Source organism: Lactuca sativa, chromosome 1, assembly GCF_002870075.4.
Source record: "Lactuca sativa cultivar Salinas chromosome 1, Lsat_Salinas_v11, whole genome shotgun sequence".
In the NCBI taxonomy this organism is placed as follows: Eukaryota; Viridiplantae; Streptophyta; class Magnoliopsida; order Asterales; family Asteraceae; genus Lactuca; species Lactuca sativa.
Window position 1 is genome coordinate 97,985,941 of NC_056623.2, and position 21,207 is coordinate 98,007,147.

A 21,207-nucleotide genomic window follows, 5' to 3' on the forward strand; every position below is an offset into this window, starting at 1 on the left:
AGTTATGAGCATAGACACCTAGTCCAACAAAAAGTTCTCACCTTGATGACTCCTTATGATAGTTTGAGTTTAGGGTTGTTTATGAGCTTTATTTAGTCCTACGGGCCCTCCTTGTGAGTTTGAGCTACTCCAGGAGTTAGATATGTTAGATATCAGCCTCTTTGTTGGTCATGATGCATAAAACTCTTATATTGATGATTGTTATGATCCCATGAATGAATTTGGGTCCTTATTATGAGCATTGGTGGGAAAAAATGGTTATTGGGTTCCATTAAGACACGCTAAAGGTTAAAGATGCCAACTTTATGTATTAGAACCCTAATATGGACAACATATGGTTGCTAATATGAAGGCAATCCAAAAGGACTGTGCTACTATCAAAATTAATTCCAAATTAATTTCTGATTAAATATTAATTAAATAACACGATTTCTAATTAATATATTATTTTATAATACATTAATTAATTAATTTTTTTTATTAATTTATTATTCCAAATAATAAATTCTTCCTCTTTCTCAATAGGTCATCCTGTCTAGTTGCTAATATGAATGCAACCGAAAAGGATGTGCTACTATTATTTTAAGTACATACCAATTATAGTTATGGGCATAGACACCTAATCCAACAAAAAGTTCTCACCTTGATGACTCCTTGTGATAGTTTGAGTTTAGGGTTGTTTATGAGCTTTATTTGGTCCTATGGGTCCTCCTTGTGAGTTTGAGCAACTCCAGGAGTTAGATATGTTAGATATTAGCCTCTTTTTTGCTCATAATGCATAAAAATATCATATTGATGATTGTTATGATTCCATGAATGAGTTTGGGTCCTTATTATGAGCATTGGTGGGAAAAAAATGGATATTAGGTTCCATTAAGACATGCTAAGGGTTAAAGATGCCAACTTTATGTATTAGAACCCTAATATGGACAAGATATGGTTTCAAATATGAAGGCTACCCAGAAGGACCGTGCTACTATCAATTCAAGTACATACCAATTATAGTTATGGACATAGATATCTAATCCAACAAAAAGTTCTCACCTTGATGAATCCTGATGATAGTTTGAGTTTAGGGTTGTTTATGAGCTTTATTTTGTCCTATAGGTTCTCCTTGTGAGTTTGAGCAACTCCAGGAGTTAGATATGTTAGATATCAGCCTCTATGTTGCTCATGATGCATAAAAATCTCATATTGATGGTTTTTATGATTTCGTGAATGAATTTGGGTCCTTATTATGAGCAGTGGTGGACAAAAATGGATGTTGGGTTCCATTAAGACATGCTAAGGGTTAAAGATGCCAACTTTATGTATTAGAACCCTAATATTTACAAGATATGGGAGTTAGACCATACAACTGAATGGATTAAGCACTAAATGGCTTAAGCTGACAAGCAACCCGATACACTGAGCGTACCAAGGGTGTACGCAGCGCGTACTAGTAACCCGACGTGTACGTAGAGTGTACGATGCGTATGCCGAGCGTATGACTTGTTGAGGCTTTTCGTGGGCTTTTGGAATTCAGTTGGGCCTTAGCTAGGAATTGGGCCTTGGGCTGTTGAACATTAATGGGGCTCATAACTTTATTAGTGGACCTTAAGTTGCATGAGTGGGCCTTTATGGCCTTAGGGGTCATGATTTTGTTATTGGGCCAAATATGGGTAGGCCCATTATGGGAAGGGTAAAATTGACTTTTATCCTAGGACTTTGGGTTTGGGATTTAGACCCACAGTTATGGTTTATAACCTTATTTTGATTAGGGTTATTTGTTTGTGTTAGTTTGTGATCTTTTAGTTTTGTAGCCAAGCATCTAGTTGTTTATCAGCCGACTAAGGTGAGTTTTCTCACTGTATCAATGGGTCGAAGGCACCAAGGTCGTCCCATTATTTGTGATATTGGATGTTAGCTATGTTTGTGATATGTGTATGAAAGACCAGGATATGGCCCCTGACAATTGTATAAAAGACCATGATGTGACCCTCGACAATTTGTATGAAAAACCAGGATCTGACCCCTAGCACCTGTATAGAAGACCGAGATTTGGCCCCCGGCAAGAAAATACTTGTAAGACTATGATTTGGCCCGTAGCATTAACTTATTTATGTTTGGTATGTGGTACTTTGGGGAAATCACTAAACTTTTGCTTACATTTTATATTTATGTTTTCAGTTACTTTCGGTACTAAAGGGAAGGGTTCGACGTGATGACACAACATTCACCCCTCACTATTTTCGGCAAATTTTGGTATTGTTACTTTGATGATTTGACATTGTTACTATGTGATAATTGTAATTCTTGTTTAAAAATGAAAAATTTTATCATGGTTTTTGGGCTGTTACAAGTTGGTATCAAAGCCTTGCTTTGAGGTAGTGTCAGAACTCAAACTGAGGAAATGATAATCTTTTCAAAAGAAAAAGAAATTAAATTTTTGAAAAAGATTCTTTTTAAGTAAGAAGAGGAGTGCAATACATGCAATCAACCGATCTTAAGTAAGTGTTTTCCAAGTTACCTTGAGGGAAAATATCCAAAAGCTAACTGCCCTTGACAGATTTATTGACTTTTTACAAAACAAAGTACTACAGATCAACAAAGTCCTTTTGCTCCTTGTAGTATAAGTAAACCTTAATTGAGGTTTACTAGTTTTATGATATCATTAGTAAAAAAAGTCACTCAATGAAGTCTCTTTGTGGGATTCTAGCGTGGGTAAAAAAATCCCATATTTGGGCTAGAAACATAGCATTATAAGTGTCGTAATTGTGTTAGCTTTGGGGTGATAGAGTAAATAAATGATAACTATTAACTATAATTAGCTTCTAGATATTTTCCCTCAAAGACAGGTTCTAGGTTTTCAAGGTTTTCAAGGGGGGTCTATACATAAACAAAAAGATAATTATATTCAATGCCATTCAACTTCTTCATTGTTTTAAAAACATGTGTTGCATAACATAACTTACACTTGTTTTATCACGAATAACAAACATCAAAGTAGTTTTACGTGGACTAAATAGTCGCAACATAACCTGAAATATAAAAGTTCAAAATTCAATATTTTGACATTAGTGATAATAAATAAAAAGGATAAAACAAATGTAAAGACAATGCACCTGAAATATAATTTTTAGTAGAGGCTTCTTAGCAGCCTGTTCAAGTGTTCATGCCCAATATCATGACGACACCTGCATAACAAAATGTATCCGATGAAATGGTTCTTCATACTACTTTTTTTGTCACAGAGTCCTCGGAGCATATATACTTATTCTGGGAAACCCGTAGAGCTGACCTCCGCAAAATCCATATCTATAGCTAGATAACTGTTTTTTTTTTGTGTCTATTTTTTGAAATTACACTAAAAAATTTGACTATAGCCGGCAAAATCGCTTTTTACAGGCATGTTTAGCCATAATAATCATCAAGTTGTTTGACGAAGCTCCAACACCCGACAGAAGACTGTGATTGTCATTTTATTATTACCCTTTTGTTATTTATAAATACTATGATATATATTAACACTAAAATTAATGCTTAATAAGATATTATGTATATTACAAAACTTACAAATAACATAACTTTCCAATTCTTTTAATAAAATATATAGGCGTCCATAAACATTTAAGACGTATGCTATAAACCTATAGCAAACATGTATATATAGGCGTCCATAAACATTTAAGACATATGATATCTATAGCAAACATGCCAACTTTCTTTTATTTTTAATGTTTTTAAGAATACTATAGAATCCAAATCCACGTATAAGCTATAAACCTATAGCAAACACGCTAACTTTCTTTTATTAGCAAACACGCCAACTTTCTTTTATTTGCAAACATTTATTGCTTAGCCAAAGCTAAAACAAACCAACTCATTCACGAGCCACCACCACGACTTGTTTCCCAACATTTTTGCCGGAAAACAGCCCCACCAAAGCCGCCGGAGCACTCTCAAGCCCCTCTGCAATATCTTCCACATAACATATCTTCCCTTCTTTAATTAAAGGTATGACCATTTCAACATACTTTGAATAAAGATGATAATGATCAACCGCTATAAACCCTTGCATACGAATACGTTGATTTATCAAACAAAACAAGTTCTTCACCCCTTCTCCTTCCTCCAAATTGTATTGTGAAATCATCCCACAAACTGAAATTCGTCCATTTAATCTCATATTTAAAAGCACCGCCTCCAACATCTTTCCACCCACATTCTCAAAATAAATATCAATTCCTTGTGGAAAGTACCTGACAAACTCAGAGTTATCAGCTAAATACGATCTCATCTGTCTTTATATATGTTAGAGTCTTACCTCTTTAAAGCTGCATTTAAATCGTGTTCTTCCTTGTAGTTAAAGGCCTCGTCAAATCCAAATTTATTCTTTAGAAGCTCAACCTATAGAACAAAACGAGTAAATTATACTTTTGGTCCCTACGTATAACTTATTTTTGCAATTTTGATCCTAAACAGTTTTTTCTTGATATTTTGGTATTCGTTGAAGTTTTTGTAACGTTTTTGTCCTCATTCTAAATAAAATAACTATTATTGATAGCTAAGTCTAGCTGGTTTTTATCATTTTGATCCAAAAATATGATCATTCTACTATGAACCTTACCAAAAACGTTAAAAAAACTGAAATAAAGACCAAAATAGCAAAACCTTTTCTTAAACTAATCTAAAAGATAAAAGCTTGGACCTTTTCTTTTGTTCCGGCACTTCCCACTGCATAACATCCGGTCAGCTTTGCAAACTGCCCGACAAGCTGACCGACTGCCCCCGAAGCTGCTGAAACAAAGACATACTCTCCTTTCTTCGGAGCACATATCTCATGGAAACCAATATAAGCAGTCATACCAGGCATACCTAGAGAGAATATGAAATTAGGTTACTCTTAAATCTTAATAATATGGTGTAATTCTGAGTAAATAACACGTTAACTTGTAAACATACCAAGGATTCCTGTATAATAAGAAAGTGGGACGTCAGTATCTTGAATCTTGAACAGAGTATCAGGATTAGGGATAAAGCTGTATTCCTCCCATCCAGTTCCTCCCCAAGTTAAGTCATCTTTCTTGAAGTTTGAATGTCCAGAATCCACCACTTTTGATACTCCATATCCAACTATTGGCTGCAAGATTGTAACGGGTATATGAAAACACCAAGAACAAACTGGTTGCCTCTAGAATTGATAAGAAAGCCAGAAATCGAAGAAGATTAACCTAACTCCTCTAAAAAATGGTGGAGATTAGAATTATAAGAAAAATTCTCCTCCTTCCTCGACAATTAGAGTATAATTAATTCTGGATAGTGATTATAAGATTGAGTTACTAACCGAACCAGGAGTGAAGGAATCGACGTAACTTCCTTGGTTTTTGCTCATCCGGCCACGCATGTAAGGATCACAGGAGAGATAAAGGTTCTTGACGAGGACGGCATTGGAACCTTGTGGGAGCTTGAAGGAGGTGATGGAGGAAGTTCTAAGGAGCATGTCTGATTCCTTGGGGAAGCCATTAACGTAATCCTTCAAGATTACCTGTTGGTTTGTCACTCCTTCCATTTGCTTGCTAGACTGTTCTTGAGTTCTATATGAGCAGCGATGTTTGATGTCTTTATAAGATGATATATGATTTTGGGAAAACCACATAAATGCCCCTGAAGTTGGCACCGAAGGTTTTTCTAAGGCTTTTAGGTGGGCAACGCCCACAGGCGTTTGTAGGAGACAAAAGAAAGAAACGGCGTTTTTAAGATGTTGTGGTGGTAACCGAAAACAACGGACAATCCTACACTACAAGGATTCGGCCCTATGGAGACGACACTTATCTAGACGACATATGTCGTCGGCAAAAGCCAAGCTATACCGACGACATGTCGTTGGTAAAATGTTTTCCAACTTTGACCATATTTCTTTAACCAGAAAGGCTATTCCGACGACAACTCGTCGGTATAGACTCGGCGGGAAGGGGCAAAATACCGGCGGTATGTCCAATACCTATTCAGACGACATGTCAGTCTTTATAAGATATTAGAAAACATTTTCGATTTATTTATATTCCTTGTTGCAGAAAATAAAAAACGTCGTCGTTTTCGTCCACCTATTCCGACGACATGTCGTCGTTGTACGATTTTTTTTAAAAAAAATTCGATTTATTTTTAATCCGTGTCACAGAAAGGTAAAACGATGTCGTTTCGTACACCTACACCGATGACTTGTTGTCAGGAAAACATGAGACTGATCCACGTGAAAAAACTGTCCAAATGATATGTCGTCTGATAAACTATTTCTTTTATTTATTTATTGTTTTAATGACATAAAGCGGGACGACGTTGTTTTTTATTTACCTTTACCGACAACAAGTCGTCGATATAGGGTTTTCCTGTAACAAAACTCGCATCAACGTTCATTTTGCAGTCGCACCTGCACCTCGTTTTTCCTGTCAACCATCGGCGACGCAAGGCGATTTCCGGCCACTCCGCTTCATCGGCGACCTAAAGGTAAGTTTCTTGGTCCTCGATTTCTTCCTAATTTGTTGTAGCTTAAGTTTTATTCCGATTTTGGGGTTTTATTTCCGGTTGTTGGAGCCCTAACTCACAACTTCATTACCGTCGGCCGACAACAAGCTTCATCACCGCCGGAGAAAAGGATTTCCAGTTATTGTGCTATCTTCACCACCGATTTTGAGGTAATTTTTTTTTCCTGCTTAACAGTATGTGCGTGATATTGAAGTTTATGAATTTTTTTTTCTTTCAACACACCATGATATATAATTTTTCTCATATTTTGTTTGGTTGATTGCTTTAATATATATATATATATATATATATATATATATATATATATATATATATATATATATATATATATATATATATATATATATATATATATATATATATATATATATATATATATATATATATGCATTTTGAGGTATGAAAATGTGTTTTGGCATGAAAATGAAAATGAAGTTAGGCATGATGTGTTTATGCTCATTGTGGTGTATTGGCATGAAAATGAAATTAAGAATGTGTACCACCTGGTTTCTGGTACGTATTCCTTGTAATTAATATTTCTTAAATTATGCATTTTTGCCTTGGACTCGGCGAGTTGAAGGACCAACTCGCCGAGTAGGAGCGGGATAAGGCACGGGGTCTGAGCTTTGGACTCGGCGAGTAGACCTTGTTTGGGCAAAAACCCTAACCCGGGTGTTTGCACCCTATTTAAACGCTCTAACTTGGCCTCCTTTCTCTCTAACACTTCCAGAGAGTTGTAGAGCGAAACTCTAGCCCCCATATTGTTCTTGAGGGTGATTTTGGCTTTGTGAAGAAGGTTTGGAGCTTAGAAGAAGAAGGAAGAGGTTGAAGTGTACAAGGAGGGGAGGTAGATCCGGAATCTACACTGTGAGAAGCCTCCATTCGGGTAGAAAAGTTCTTACCTTGATCACTAGTTCATTAGATCCCCTTTTTGTCCCAAGTTAGTGGTTTTCTAGCCCTAAAACCACAAGCTCCATGTGTTATGCTCTATGTTCTTAAAGGACTTCAGATTTGGACCTTATGGACATCTTGAAAGTGTAAAGTCTCTGTGGTTGTGGTGATTGAGGTCCCTATTGAGTGTATGACCTCATAAAGAGCTTAGATTTGCCTTTTGGAGCTTATAGAGCCATGCATGCACGTAAAGTTTACAACTTTATGTGATAAGCATGCCCTAGGAGCATAGATCTATGGTTTAGAAGCGTTGCATGTCTCAGATTTGGTCTGTATGGGAAATGGGTCGAAGGGACTCGGCGAGTCCCAAAGTGGAACTCGGCGAGTTCTATGAAGATGGTCTTACACTCGGCGAGTTGGATGAACAACTTGGTGAGTCCTATGAAGATTGCTTGGAACTCGACGAGTTGTTCTTTAAACTCGGCGAGTCATATGAACTGTTACTGAGTACGAGGGGTTTAAGTGTTGAAGGTCCAACCCTTCGTATCTGCATGCGAAATTAGCAATTTAACGTGTAGCAATAGTCCCAGAATCCCAAATCCTCATAAAGGATGCTCTGGTGAGGATTTGGAAGCGAGTAAGAGATCTGCTCGTGGGGACTCGGCGAGTTGTTCTTAGACTCGGCGAGTCGGATCGCGAGTCGGTCCAATCGTCCCAAGCAGTGAGTTAAGGGTGACTCAGTGAGTGGGAAGAGGGAATTGTTGAGTAGAACCGGGTTAGTAGGAGGAGGAGTCGGCGAGTCTGTGCCATGACTCGGTGAGTCCAGTCAACTGGAAGTTGACTTTGACCAAGGAGTTGACCTTGGACCAGGGGTGGGTCAGTCATTTGACCTAAGGGTATTTATGAGTGGCTAATCTATGTTTATGGATTTATAGCCGGAGGATTACCGGTGCAGCAGTCAGACATCTAGCAGTCAGACTTTTGTTAGCTACTTTTCGAGGTGAATTTCCTTCCAGTTGGAACAGGTCTAAGGCACCAAGGCCGGCCCGTATAGACGATTTGTTAGTATCGGAATGTGGGCAGAGCCCGTATCTCATAGTTGAGTTTGATTATGATATATGCCAATATGATAGAATTGGTTATACTCGTTGTCTGTGTGATACTTGTATGTTATGGTTAAGCAGTTGAGTGTGGGCGAGGCCCGTATCTCTCTGATAGCGGAGTGTGGGCGAGGCCTGTATCTCTCAGATAGCGGAGTGTGGGCGAGGACCGTATCTCTCAGATAGCGGAGTGTGGGCGAGGCCCGTATCTCCTAGATAGCGGAGTGTGGGCGAGGCCCGTATCTCCCAGCTAGTGGAGTGTGGGCGAGGCCCGTATCTTCATGAGTGTGAGTGAGGCCCGTATCTCCTAGCTGTTCATTGTATGTTTGTATGGTATGAGGTATTATGGGGGAACTCACTAAGCTTCGTGCTTACGGTTTATAGTTTTGGTTTTCAGGTACCTCCTCAACAAAGGGGAAGGAGCTGGCACGGTAGTGGCACATCACACACACCTCTTGTTTTCCGCACTAAGGGATTGTTCTGGGATTTGTACTCTGACACTATGGTTGATGCCATGTTTTGGTTTCAGACACATAACATGTTTTAAGAAATGATAGGTTCGAACGTTGTTTATTTTCAAATGTTTTGCAAAGTGTTTAATTAAAAATGAAATTTTTGGATTTGAAAAATTGGGTCGTTACAGAATGATGTTTGACTTTGTATTTAGATGTATACATTTGTATGAAATTGATATTTGATGTCTAAAATGTAAGGTGTTATAAGGTATGATTGTATGAAATTGGATTAAAAGTGGAATTGTATGTTTGAATTTGATTTTGTATGATGTTTGATTTTGTATTTAGATGTATACATTTGTATTGTATATCTTAAATGAAATGAAAAATGGAATTGAATGTATTGTATACATGTATGATTACGTGATATTTGTATTTAATAGTTTGAGTGTATATAAGATGAAGTGATGAAGTTCTTAATTGATAAGTTATAGTTTTGGAATTTAGATGCTATTATTTGTATTGTAAAGTGCTTAATATGGTTTCAAAGTGCTTAATTTTGTTAGTGACTTAATGTTGGTCATTACGACTTTAGCTTAATTAGGTTATTAATAGCAACGTACTTTTAGTAATTTTAAATTAATTATAAAGTAAAGTTGAATTAATTTAAATAAATCAATAAATATAAAATATTAAATTAATTATAAAATCAAATTAAATTAGTTTTAAAATCAAATTAAATTAGTTTTAAAATCATATTAATATTAATATTAAAATAAAATAAAATTAATTTTAAAATCAAATTAAACGGTATATTTTTTAAACCAAAATATTATGCAATATAATATTATAAGTACGATGCTATAATAGAAAATAAACAAAAGTATAATGTTATACTTAACAAAATTATGATACTTTTGTTAATGACTACGACTTTAGCTTAATTAGATTATAAATAGCAATGTACTTTTAGTAATTTTAAATTAATTATAAAGTAAAGTTGAACTAATTTTAAAAAAAAATCAATAAAAATAAAATATTAAATTAAATGTGAAATCAAATTAAATTAGTTTTAAAATCCAATTAATATTAATTTTAAAATAAAGTCAAATTAATTATAAAGTCAAATTAAATTAGTTTTAAAATTAAATTAATATTAATATTAAAATAAAGTCAAATTAATTATAAAATCAAATTAAACAGTATATTTTTTAAACCAAATTATTATGTAATATAATATTAAAAGTACGATGCTATAATAGAAAATAAACAAAAGTATGATGTTATAATTAACAAAATTATGATACTTTTGTTACTTATAACATTATACTTTTGTTTATTTTCTATCATAACATCGTACTTTTAAAATTATGGTTTAAATAACGGACCGTATAAGATGACTTTCTTATTAAAATACGTTGAGTCGTTGATTTTTAGTTTAAGTTTCTTCTTCATAACCATTGTGAATACTCTATCCAATCCGTCTGATTTTTACTTCTCAAGTATATATTTTTTATATACTTATGAATACTCTATCTATTCTCGGGTATATATTTATTTAGATAGCCCAAATACAGTTTAACTTTCGATAACTATATATATATAATATAATTTTTAATAATGAAACAACAATGTCGACCGATGTCCACTAAGAAGCTTGCTGAACTTTGTAAAGATGTCAAAAAGTTGTTGCATTGGTTTGTACTAAACAACTGCGATGAGGATGAGCTGAAAGGCTACATATCGTAAGTTTTGTGATCTATTAACTATTTTTTCGATAGTGTTATGATGTTATCATATCTTCAAACTATTCTAATTGTTTTGTCTCACATCCAGCGAATTCAAATAAGAATCGTCTGAAAGTGATATGAAAACAGAATTTCCTCAATGGTTCAAAAGAAAGGTAAATACCTTATATTCTAATTTATAATATAAAACTAATTTGTATTATTACTTAAATGTATAGTATTATATTTCCTTATAGATTTGTCGCCTCGAAAGAGAATCGCCTTCGGACTATACTAACGATTTAAAGGCGTTGGCACATGGTTCGTTAGATACAACTTCTTACACTGCCTGCATAGTAAATGGTGTTCGATTTGTTGTGCTTAGCTATGATCTCCTACGTACTACTCAGAATAGTGACATTCTTACATTAGTAGTAGACGGTATACCATTCTACAGTCAATTGGAGGACATCATAGAGTTGCATTATTTACATGGTTATTAGTTGTACTCTTTCATGGTAAATGGTTCAATGCGTCATTAGGTAATGGACTTTTAATTAGTAAAAAGAATATGGTTGTTATCGATACCAGTCATGAATGGTATGTCGGTAAAACATGGTATGACGATCAACAATACATCTTAGCCACTCAAGCTAAACAAGTGTTTTATCTCAAAGATCCTGCTCGAAACAATAACTGAAGAGTTGTGGAAGATGTTCATCATCGAAAACTTTGGGATTATCCAAGTATCGGTGTTAATGAGATAGATGTGGTGAATGAAACTCGATCAAATGATTTTCCATTGGCTATCGATTTAGGTGATGATGATGATGATACATACTCTGTTGATGGTGATGATATGTACTTTTTAGATAATGATGACGATGGTGAATCAAGTGTGGCTCCTACTATAAACGATGACAGTTTCTTTAATGATGACGATGATAGTGGTGATACGTACTCTTCAGATAATGATAACGATTTCATAAACAATGACGAATTTATTAATGATGATGTTGTACATGTATATTGTTCTAATGATGATTCTGATTGATGGTATGTTACGGTTGTTATACATTATGATTTCTTAAAATTGTTTATTAGTTTTTTTAAAGTATTTTTAGTATATCCATATTCTAATAAAAGAGTAGTTTTTAATCTCCTTTTGACATGTGTCACCATATTAAGCCTCATAATTAATGTAATTTTTTTTGTCATGTTTCACTTTATTATGTCTTATAATTAATGCATACCATTTGTTAACATATTGATTATCCATTTCAAAATTCAAATTTTAAATTTCTCATTCTAATTAAATTAAATTAACAACATTAGAATAAAAATTAACACAAATTTTAAAGTGATCTAATTTTACATATTTATTTAAATCAATGATTATAATTTTATATAACTAAAAAAACCTCTTAATTAATAATTTATTTAAAATAAGTTATTAAAAATTTTAAATTTTAACTATTAAAGTTTAATTAATTTTATAACTGTGGTTCCCACGAGTTATAAACTAGTTTTCTAATATTTGTTAAATAGATGGATACACATGTTGCAAGAGGGCATGGAGGAGACGGTGGGGAACCACCTCCACATGAGCGTGCAGGCAAGATATCGGTGGGTTGTCAATCTTGTAAGTTACATGAAATTCTTAAGTATATTGGATACATTTTTAAAGTTTTAAATTTCTTAAATATATTGGATATATATTTAAAGTTTTAAATATACCGGGTTGTCAATCTTGTAGCAAACTCGACGCGTCGGCGTGGAAAATGAAGATGCTTAAATATGCGAAAAAAGTTCAATCTCAGTGGTCAACCTTTACCTATGGAAATTGATAGCATCGGGAGGACCTATATATTCATAAATATAAATGGTAAAATGTTGACAAGGTTTATCTCAAACTTAGTGGCAGATCATGTACCACTCCATTATAGGACTTGGAGATGTGTTCCTTTCCATTACTATGAAGCTATGTATTGCTGAGATTGAAGTTAGTACAAAATACTTTTTATATGTAAAAAAATTCATACTTTTTAAATATTTTTTTACTAATTAAATTTGTTTTTTTATTGTAGACATTTTTTAATCTTGATATGTATCGGGGTACAAATCTGTGGGTAGCCCTTCGAGCAGTTGTACATAACGACTCCCAAAGAGCTTATAAAGAGCACAAATATCAAGTGAAATTATTTTGATAGGATTGGTGGATATAAGGATGTGGAAGGTGCAAGACAATGTTCACTAGATGATATGGACGACGAAGCTTGGGATAAGACGATTGTTCTTCTTTTTTTGGATGACGGTTATAGAAAGCAGTGTGAAAAAGGTAAAGAAAGTAGGACCAAATTTCCATTTATGAGTTCTTATGGAAGTAGAACATATGCAGACAGACGACGTGAGAAGGTAATTAAATTTATTTGTATTATATAAAATTTTTGTTAACACTTATATAAATATATTAATTGTTTTTGGCTTATTATAGAGAGAAAAAGGACAAGACCCGCAACATATCGACGGTTGGAGACAGATGCAATTTAAAGAAAGTCGGGGTTGGTGTACACCGCAAGCAAAAGTAGTTTGGGTAAGTAATAAACAAAGTTAATAAGTTGTTTGATAAATATGTTATTATTATTATTATTATTATTATTATTATTATTATTATTATTATTATTATTATTGGTTTAAGGTATATTATTATTATTTTAGTGTATAAATTTAGTTATTTGTTTTAATTAATGTATTTTTATTGTTTTCTTTATTTTAGGAAAACATTCAATGAGAGAAGATGTTGATGCAATCAGAGCTCGGGGAGAACGGAAAGTTAAATGTAGAACAATGTCTCGCTCGTGCCCTCGGTGAGAGACGCGGGCATGTTCGCGGAATTGGAAGGAAACCAAGCATCAACAATAATTTATTTTCAAATGAACATATCAAAAATTTCAAAGCTTCCACATTCCAATCTTCAGATAATCCCCAAGTTGATGTATTATCCCAACAAATTCAAATCATGCAACAACAAATGCTACAAATGCAACAAATGTATAATAAAAGTTTCCGTCCGTCATTCCTAACTTCCAACCACAACCAATGCCACAATTCCAGTTTAATCTCAATATGTTTTCATAAAATAACCTCGAAACAACAAAAGAACTCGAGGATGATGATGATGACGATGATGATGATGATGTTAATGATGGTGGTGATGAGGAGGAGGAGGAGGAGAACTAGAATGATAATGAGAACAATGTTTGTTAAAAACTTGTTTTTTTTGGTATTTTGTTATGTAGTAGAATTTGAATTTGAATTTTAATTTTAATGGTATGTTATGTTTATTAAGTGTTTTATATTATTCTGCAAATATATTGTTTGGATTTGTTTTAAAAATAGATTTGGTAAATATAACAAAACCTATGAAAAATATTAAAAAAAAAAAGGCTATACCGACGACATGTCGTCAGTATATCTTTATAACTGTAAAAATGGTTTTCACAATCTAGAAGACATGTTGTCGGTGCTATTAGAATGGAAGTTGGCTACACCTACTTTTCCAGACGACATGTCGTCGATATTGCCCTCACTTTTCCCGACGACAAGTCATCGGTATTGCTCAACCTTTTTCCAACGACAAGTTGTCGGTATAGAGTCCGAATAAAACTTTCTTTTTTCGAAAATCAATCCCGACGATCCTTTGATGACACTGATGACATTTTTGACCTTTACTGAGGGAGTTATGTCAACAACTTTTTACAGACGAAATGTCGTCTCTATAAGCTTTATCAATGACATGTCGTCGGTACAGTGTCTAGAATTGTTGTCTACATAGGGGTCGATCCTTATAGTGCTATCACGTGCGAAAACGTTGAAAAATGGCGATGTTTGTGCCATCATAACATACATAAACGCTCCAGTTGGTGTTGCTCATACCTAGCAAAAATAACCAAAATTTTCAATTAGTTGGAGAATTACGAAATTCGTATTTTTTTTGTCAAATTAAAACCTTCGTAATTCTTCCATACAAGCTTCATTTGGGATAATAAAAAAAATAGGGAAATTAATTAATCTAAACATTATAAATGAGTTTTTCAAATAAAATAATAATTTTTCTTTTCAATTTTTGAAAAATAGTCACTTCTTTAGGAATGCTTCGTTCTTTGTTCATATCCAAAGTTTTTTTTTTTTTTTCATTTTTTCATTAAATTCTCTTTATTTTTGTTACGATTCAGATTTAATCTTCAAATTTTTGAGTTATTTTTTGTTTTTTTCATTTTTATTTTGAAAGAAATATCCCTACTTATGTCCAAAATCTCTATTTCGAAGTGTTTAAAGTCATTAGTTTCATGAAAACGTCAAATTTATGCATTAATATCGTATATAGTTCACATTAATATGTTTGTTTAATTTTTTTTGTTATATTTAAGTAAAAAATGATTTTTTTTCTCGAAATTCTGGAATTGTTTATCGGAATTCAGACATGTTCTTGAATTTCCGAAGTTTTTATTTTTTTTGAAATCCAAAATTTCAGTCCAAAATCTGAATGTTTGTCCGGAATTCAGTCTGAAAGATACTTTTTTGTTAAAAAAAAAGGTTTTTTTATAGAATGTCTATTTCAGACCAAGTGGTTATTTTTGCTAAAAATAATTGTTTTGGTTATTTTGTTTTAAAAACACATTAAATTGTTGTTAGATCACTTATTTTTTTAAAAAAAATCATTGTGTTCTTTGTAACAAGGTTATATATATATATATATATATATATATATATATATATATATATATATATATATATATATATATATATATATATATATATATATATATATTACACTAAGGGTGAACATTTTGAGTTGTGGATCGGACCGGGTGAACCGGCCCGTACCGGACCATTTATTTAGAACCCCGGGCCGGTTCTCAGTTCTAGGATTTCAGGAAAACCGGTCCGATCCGGCCGATTCCGGGTAAAAACCGGTTGGTTTTACCCATACCTAGCAAAAATAACCAAAATTTTCAATTAGTTGGAGAATTACGAAATTTGTAATTTTTTTGTCAAATTAAAACCTTCGTAATTCTTCCATGCAAGCTTCATCTGGGATAATAAAAAAAAAAAGGGAAATTAATTAATCTAAACATTATAAATGAATTTTTCAAATAAAATAATAATTTTTTTAAAATTTTTTGAAAATAATCACTTCTTTGGGAATGCTTCTTTCTTTGTTCATGTCCAAAGTTATTGTTTTTTTCATTTTTTTTAATTTCTCTCTATTTTTGTTACGATTCAGATTTAATCTTCAAAATTTTGAGTTATTTTTTGGTTTTTTCATTTTTATTTTGAAAGAAATATCCCTACTTATGTCCAAAATCTCTATTTCGAAGTGTTTAAAGTCATTAGTTTCATGAAAACGTCTAATTTATGCATTAATATCGTATATAGTTTACATTAATATGTTTGTTTAATTTTTTTTTGTTACATTTAAGTAAAAAATAATTTTTTTTCTCGAAATTCTGGAATTGTTTATCGGAATTTAGACATGTTCTTGAATTTCCGAAGTTTTTATTTTTTTTGAAATCCAAAATTTCAGTCCAAAATCTGAATGGTTGTCCGGAATTCAGTCTGAAAGATACTTTTTTGTTAAAAAAAAGGTTTTTTTATAGAATGTCCATTTCAGACCAAGTGGTTATTTTTGCTAAAAATAATTGTTTTGGTTATTTTGTTTTAAAAACACATTAAATTGTTGTTAGATCATTTTTTTTTTAATTCATTGTGTTCTTTGTAACAAGGTTATATATATATATATATATATATATATATATATATATATATATATATATATATATATATATATATATATATATATATATCACTAGGGGTGAACATTATGACTTGTGGATCGGACCGAACTAGTCAACCGGCCCGTACCGGACCATTTATTGGGAACCCCTGGCCGGTTCTCAGTTCTAGGATTTTAGGAAAACCGGTCCGGTTCCGGGTAAAAACCGGTTTTGGACCGGCTTATTTAAAAAAATATATATTTTGTATTCTGTGAAAATTTTTAAATAGCCATATCTTATTCGTTATAAGTTGGATTAACATGCATTTTTTTCCAACGTGTAATTTAGAGTTAGTAGGTGATTTCAAACTATAATTTTGTTGTTTTTGATGTTATATTCAATGATTTACAATTCTTTCAAAGTTGAGATATCAAAGCTGAAATATTTCAGTTTTTCAGCAAGAAATTTAAATTTTTGTATTCCGTGAAATTCTTTAAACAAGCATATCTCATTCGTTTTAAGTCGAATTGCATGCGCTTTTTTCCAACGTATAATTTAGAGCTTGTAGATGACTTTAGACTATAATTTTGTTGTTTTTGTTGCTATATTTAATGTGTAACACTCTAAATTTTCAAATAAAAATTTCATTTTTAAAACCATACAAAACACAGTTTCACATTTCTCAAACCCAAATTCGTAAGTTGTTCAAAACACAAGACAACAAAATGTTTGACAACATCCTAGAATCCTCCAAAACATAAATTTCAAGCTGGTGTGTACAATCAAGCCGACGTCTTCCCGCGATCCTGAGAGGTACCTGGAACACATTTCACACAACACTGTAAGCATGACGCTTAATGAGTTCCCCAAAATACCAAACACAAATAATTAGCCTCTCATGGCTATATCTCAATAAGGACCCCCCCTGTTATGTGTCTAAGTGTAGAACCTCCGGTCTCACAGCTCGGGTCGGACCCTCCAGTCCGGTATCTTAGTGAAGACCCTCCAGTCTCACAACTCGGTTTGGACCCTCCGGTCCTAACTCAATAAGGCACAGAATAATATACAACATAAATCACAAAGAAAAAATGCATGATATCACATGACTCAGTACAAGCACATAAGACTCTCTGGTTAATAACTCAAATAAGACCCTACGATCACACAATATTACCACCCAGGTAAGTATAGTAAGAAGACTCACCTCGTAAGTAAGCAAATAGGTCTTATACTCAACGATCGGTCTAGACTCCGCCTACATGTCATATCATCTCTAATTAACAATTTATAACAACAACTCCAAAGATCTTAAGTTAACCCCTTTTACTAACTCTCAGAAAGGATGAAAGAACATTTTACCCCTCCATGGTCTGCAAAGTTCACAAGTTGACCAAACCCTAATAGTCAAACGAAAGTCAACGCTCAAGTCAACAGTCCATGTTCATCCAACTCGTCGAGTGAACCTATGCGACTCATCGAGTTCCTTCGTTTTGTCTAAAATATCAGGTAAATCCAACTCAACTTGTCGAGTTGTCTCACCAACTCGCCGAGTTTGTAACGCGTCCAGACTATCGGGGGAAAACCCTAACCAACTCGTCGAGTTGGATTACTAACTCGTTGAGTTCCTTCAGACCATTCTCTCATTCAGATGCTTTTAAGTAGAACTAAGGCCCCAAACTCTAGATCTAGCCTCCTAGGGTTGGAATACCATGTAAAGCTGCAAGCTTTACGTCCATGCATGGCATATAGGGGTTAAGTTTTCCAAAACAAAGCTCAACAAGGGTTCAAATCAAGGAATTTGGCCAAAGCTTGATAAAGCTTGAATCTTTAGGCCTAAAGAGCCTAATAACGTCCGGATCTAAAGTCTCATCTTCATAGCATGTCCAAAAAACCAAATAACTCAAAAAGAAGGTGAGAATGACCATAAACTATCTAATGGAGAGATCTAACAAACAAGTGGTCAAGATACTGCCTTTTTACCTCTAAATGGCTGCTACTACTGAATAAATGTCGGATCGAAATACTCCTTCTAGTTCCAAGCCTCTTACTCCACAAGCACCTTTAAAGAATGCACCGAAACACTTACTGTTAGCCTCTCTCTCTCATACAGATTGATTAGGGTTTCTCTCAAGGTGTTAAGGTGATAAGGAGGTAGGGTAAAGGACTTATGGTCCATTACATAGGGTGCAAACCCTGAAAATTAGGGTTTTCTTGCTCAGCTCCTACTTATCGAGTTGGGTCCTCCAACTCGTCGAGTTGACTCTAAAACCCGCGTGGCTATCCCAATTTCTACTCGACGAGTTAGGGGCCTTCAACTCATCGATTTGCCCTGTTAAAATGAATATAAATTAATTAAATTTTATACCTGGGAGTCGAGATGTTACAATTCCCCCCACTAGAATCAGACTTCGCCCTCGAAGTCATTCTCCGGAAACAACTCTCGGTACTGCTCACGCATCTCGGACTCCGACTCCTAAGCCCACTCGGATCCCTTCAGATGCTGCCATTAAACCTAAACCAACGGCACCGCTTTATTCCTCAAGACCTTCACCTTCTTATCTAAAATTGCCACCGGCTTCTCAATGTAGTTTAGGCGATCATCAACCTGAATGTCATCTAAAGGGACCACTATCGTCTCGTCGGCTACATACTTCTTCAGTTGGGACACATGGATGATGTTATGGATCTAGCTCAACTCTGCAGGAAGCTCTAACTGGTAAGTCACCTTACCTACTCGAGCAATCACTCTGAATGGACCAATGTATCTAGGGCCCATCTTGCCTCACTTCGTAAATCGGATCACCCCTTTCCATGGGGATACCTTCAGGAGAACAAAGTCGCCGACCTGGAATTCTAGCTCAGAACGTCTCCGGTCTGCCTAACTCTTCTGACGACTTTGGGCTGTCAGTAACCTCTGTCTGACTTGCTGGATTTGCTTTGTCTTCTTGAGCACTATCTCAATGCACCCCATCACTCTCTACCCAACCTCTCCCCAACAGATGGGTGTCTGATACCTTCTCTCGTACAAAAGCTCAAAGGGAGGCATCCCAATATTGGAGTGGTGGTTGTTGTTGTATGAAAACTCATCCAAGAGCAGGTAGGTGTCCCAATGTAACTCCTGTGTTTCTGGGCTTGTCATTAATATTGATGTAATATTCTAGGTTAACTTTTGTAACCCGTTTTGAAATAATAGAAGTGTATTATTTGAGTATTATGTGTTTTGTGCTTAATTGTGTGTCTTAATTTAATTAAGAATAAAAATAAGCGTCAAAATGAAATGTTAGATTAGCTCGATATCTATGGATATTGTTGTAGTATTTGAAACAAGGTTTCCGAATATATAAAGAATGCCGAAATCCGAGTTATAACGAAGAAGTTATGATATGTCGAAGTTTCGCGACAAAACCAACACGATGTTGAATGACGTAAAAAGTGAATTTACGTTAGAGCGATATTTATACCTAGTGATCTAAACGAATGTTATAGAGTTCGTTAAACCGAGAGCGTGCATAAAAAGAATGTCCAATCCTGACTTCGTATGAGGAAGTTATGATTTTTCTAAGTTTCAGCTTAGCAGTATGCAGCCTGAAACTCGAATTCGAGATCAAGTGATTTTTGGTCGAAACAATCTAAATGAGAATCGAAGATCTCGTTGATAGTAGTGCAATGGTGAAAGGCAGAAGAAAACGGACGTAAGATGAAGAAGTTATGAATTTATAACGGAGTTTACCTGTCTCGACCTGCTAAAAATAAGTAATAAAAATAAATTCAAATTTAGCCGGTGGAGTCTAAACGAAAGTTGTAGAGTATAGTCTCACCGATCTTATCCGAACTACGCCCATCGTAGTTGAGTACGCCCAACGTACCGAAGCGTGACCCGCCTCGCACTCAAGTGGTCCAATGACGCATGTAGTGACGAATTCGGAGTACGCCCCGTGTACCGGAGCATTACGCCCAACATAATGCGAGGCTTCAGCCTCTATAAAAGGCATGCAAGGGCAGTCGATCCTTTTGCTTAATTTCTCTTCTCTCTCTCTCTCTCTCTCCCGTTTTGCCTCGTTTTGCATGCTAGAAATATCCCGAAGCCCCGGTATTAATCCCGAGCCCCGAAGCAAGTCTTGAAGCCCTGAAGATCCCGAGAAGTGCAATTCCCGAGCTGAAGCTCTGCCCGCGATAAGCCAATTTTTGTGAAGATCTTCTAGATCTACCGAAGAATACTACTTCTACAAGTTGTAGTACTGTCCGATCACTTTCTGATCAAGTGAGTGTGTAGTCACTTTTCTTCTAACGCATAATTATGAAGTATTTTATACAAAATACGTGTTATGTGTATATTTTGTTGTTATATGTGTGAATGTATATTCACTTCCTTCTATCTCATAGATATGATTTATTCTCTATGAAATACGTGTTATGTGTTTGTGTCTCATGTGTTGATTGGAATATGTACTGAATGAGAATGGTATACAGGTTTTAAACTATGTTTAAAAATATATATTTTTATCTACTAATATGTTGGGTAGAACATGGGTAGATAGTTGATGTGTGATAAACAGATGAGAGGCCTCGATGTTGTTGTTGTTGATCTAGTTATTCAGCGGAGTATGGATAACGACCACATACTCTTTCTAGATAGTCATGTGGAACGCTAGCAGGCTCATTACCTGTAGGTGTTGTGAACGATGTGTTCACCGGTGTACTCTATCCCCCTCATGGTTGCCTGTAGGACATC

At 34.5% G+C, this 21,207-nt stretch overlaps 1 protein-coding gene across 1 annotated transcript; it reads right to left on the bottom strand.

Moving 5' to 3' along the window:
• Positions 1-3,515: 3,515 nt before the first annotated feature.
• On the bottom strand, positions 3,516-5,633 carry LOC111899466 (2-alkenal reductase (NADP(+)-dependent)). The gene is made up of 5 exons (XM_023895318.3): positions 5,327-5,633; positions 4,945-5,122; positions 4,691-4,857; positions 4,307-4,389; positions 3,516-4,241 (listed from the first exon to the last, which is right to left on the bottom strand). Exons 1-5 carry the CDS (start codon positions 5,549-5,551, stop codon positions 3,863-3,865), a joined length of 1,032 nt encoding a protein of 343 aa, XP_023751086.2. The 5' UTR covers positions 5,552-5,633; the 3' UTR covers positions 3,516-3,862.
• Positions 5,634-21,207: the final 15,574 nt, after the last annotated feature.

Bases quoted from the DNA above. Each gene is read 5' to 3' on its own strand.
- LOC111899466 (XM_023895318.3), bottom strand. From the start codon at position 5,551: ATGGAAGGAGTGACAAACCAACAGGTAATCTTGAAGGATTACGTTAAT. The intron at 4,858-4,944 runs GTATGTTTACAA...TATTCTCTCTAG, and splicing joins TTATTATACAGGAATCCTTG to GTATGCCTGGTATGACTGCT. The intron at 4,242-4,306 runs GTAAGACTCTAA...TGAGTTTGTCAG, and splicing joins TTAAATGCAGCTTTAAAGAG to GTACTTTCCACAAGGAATTG.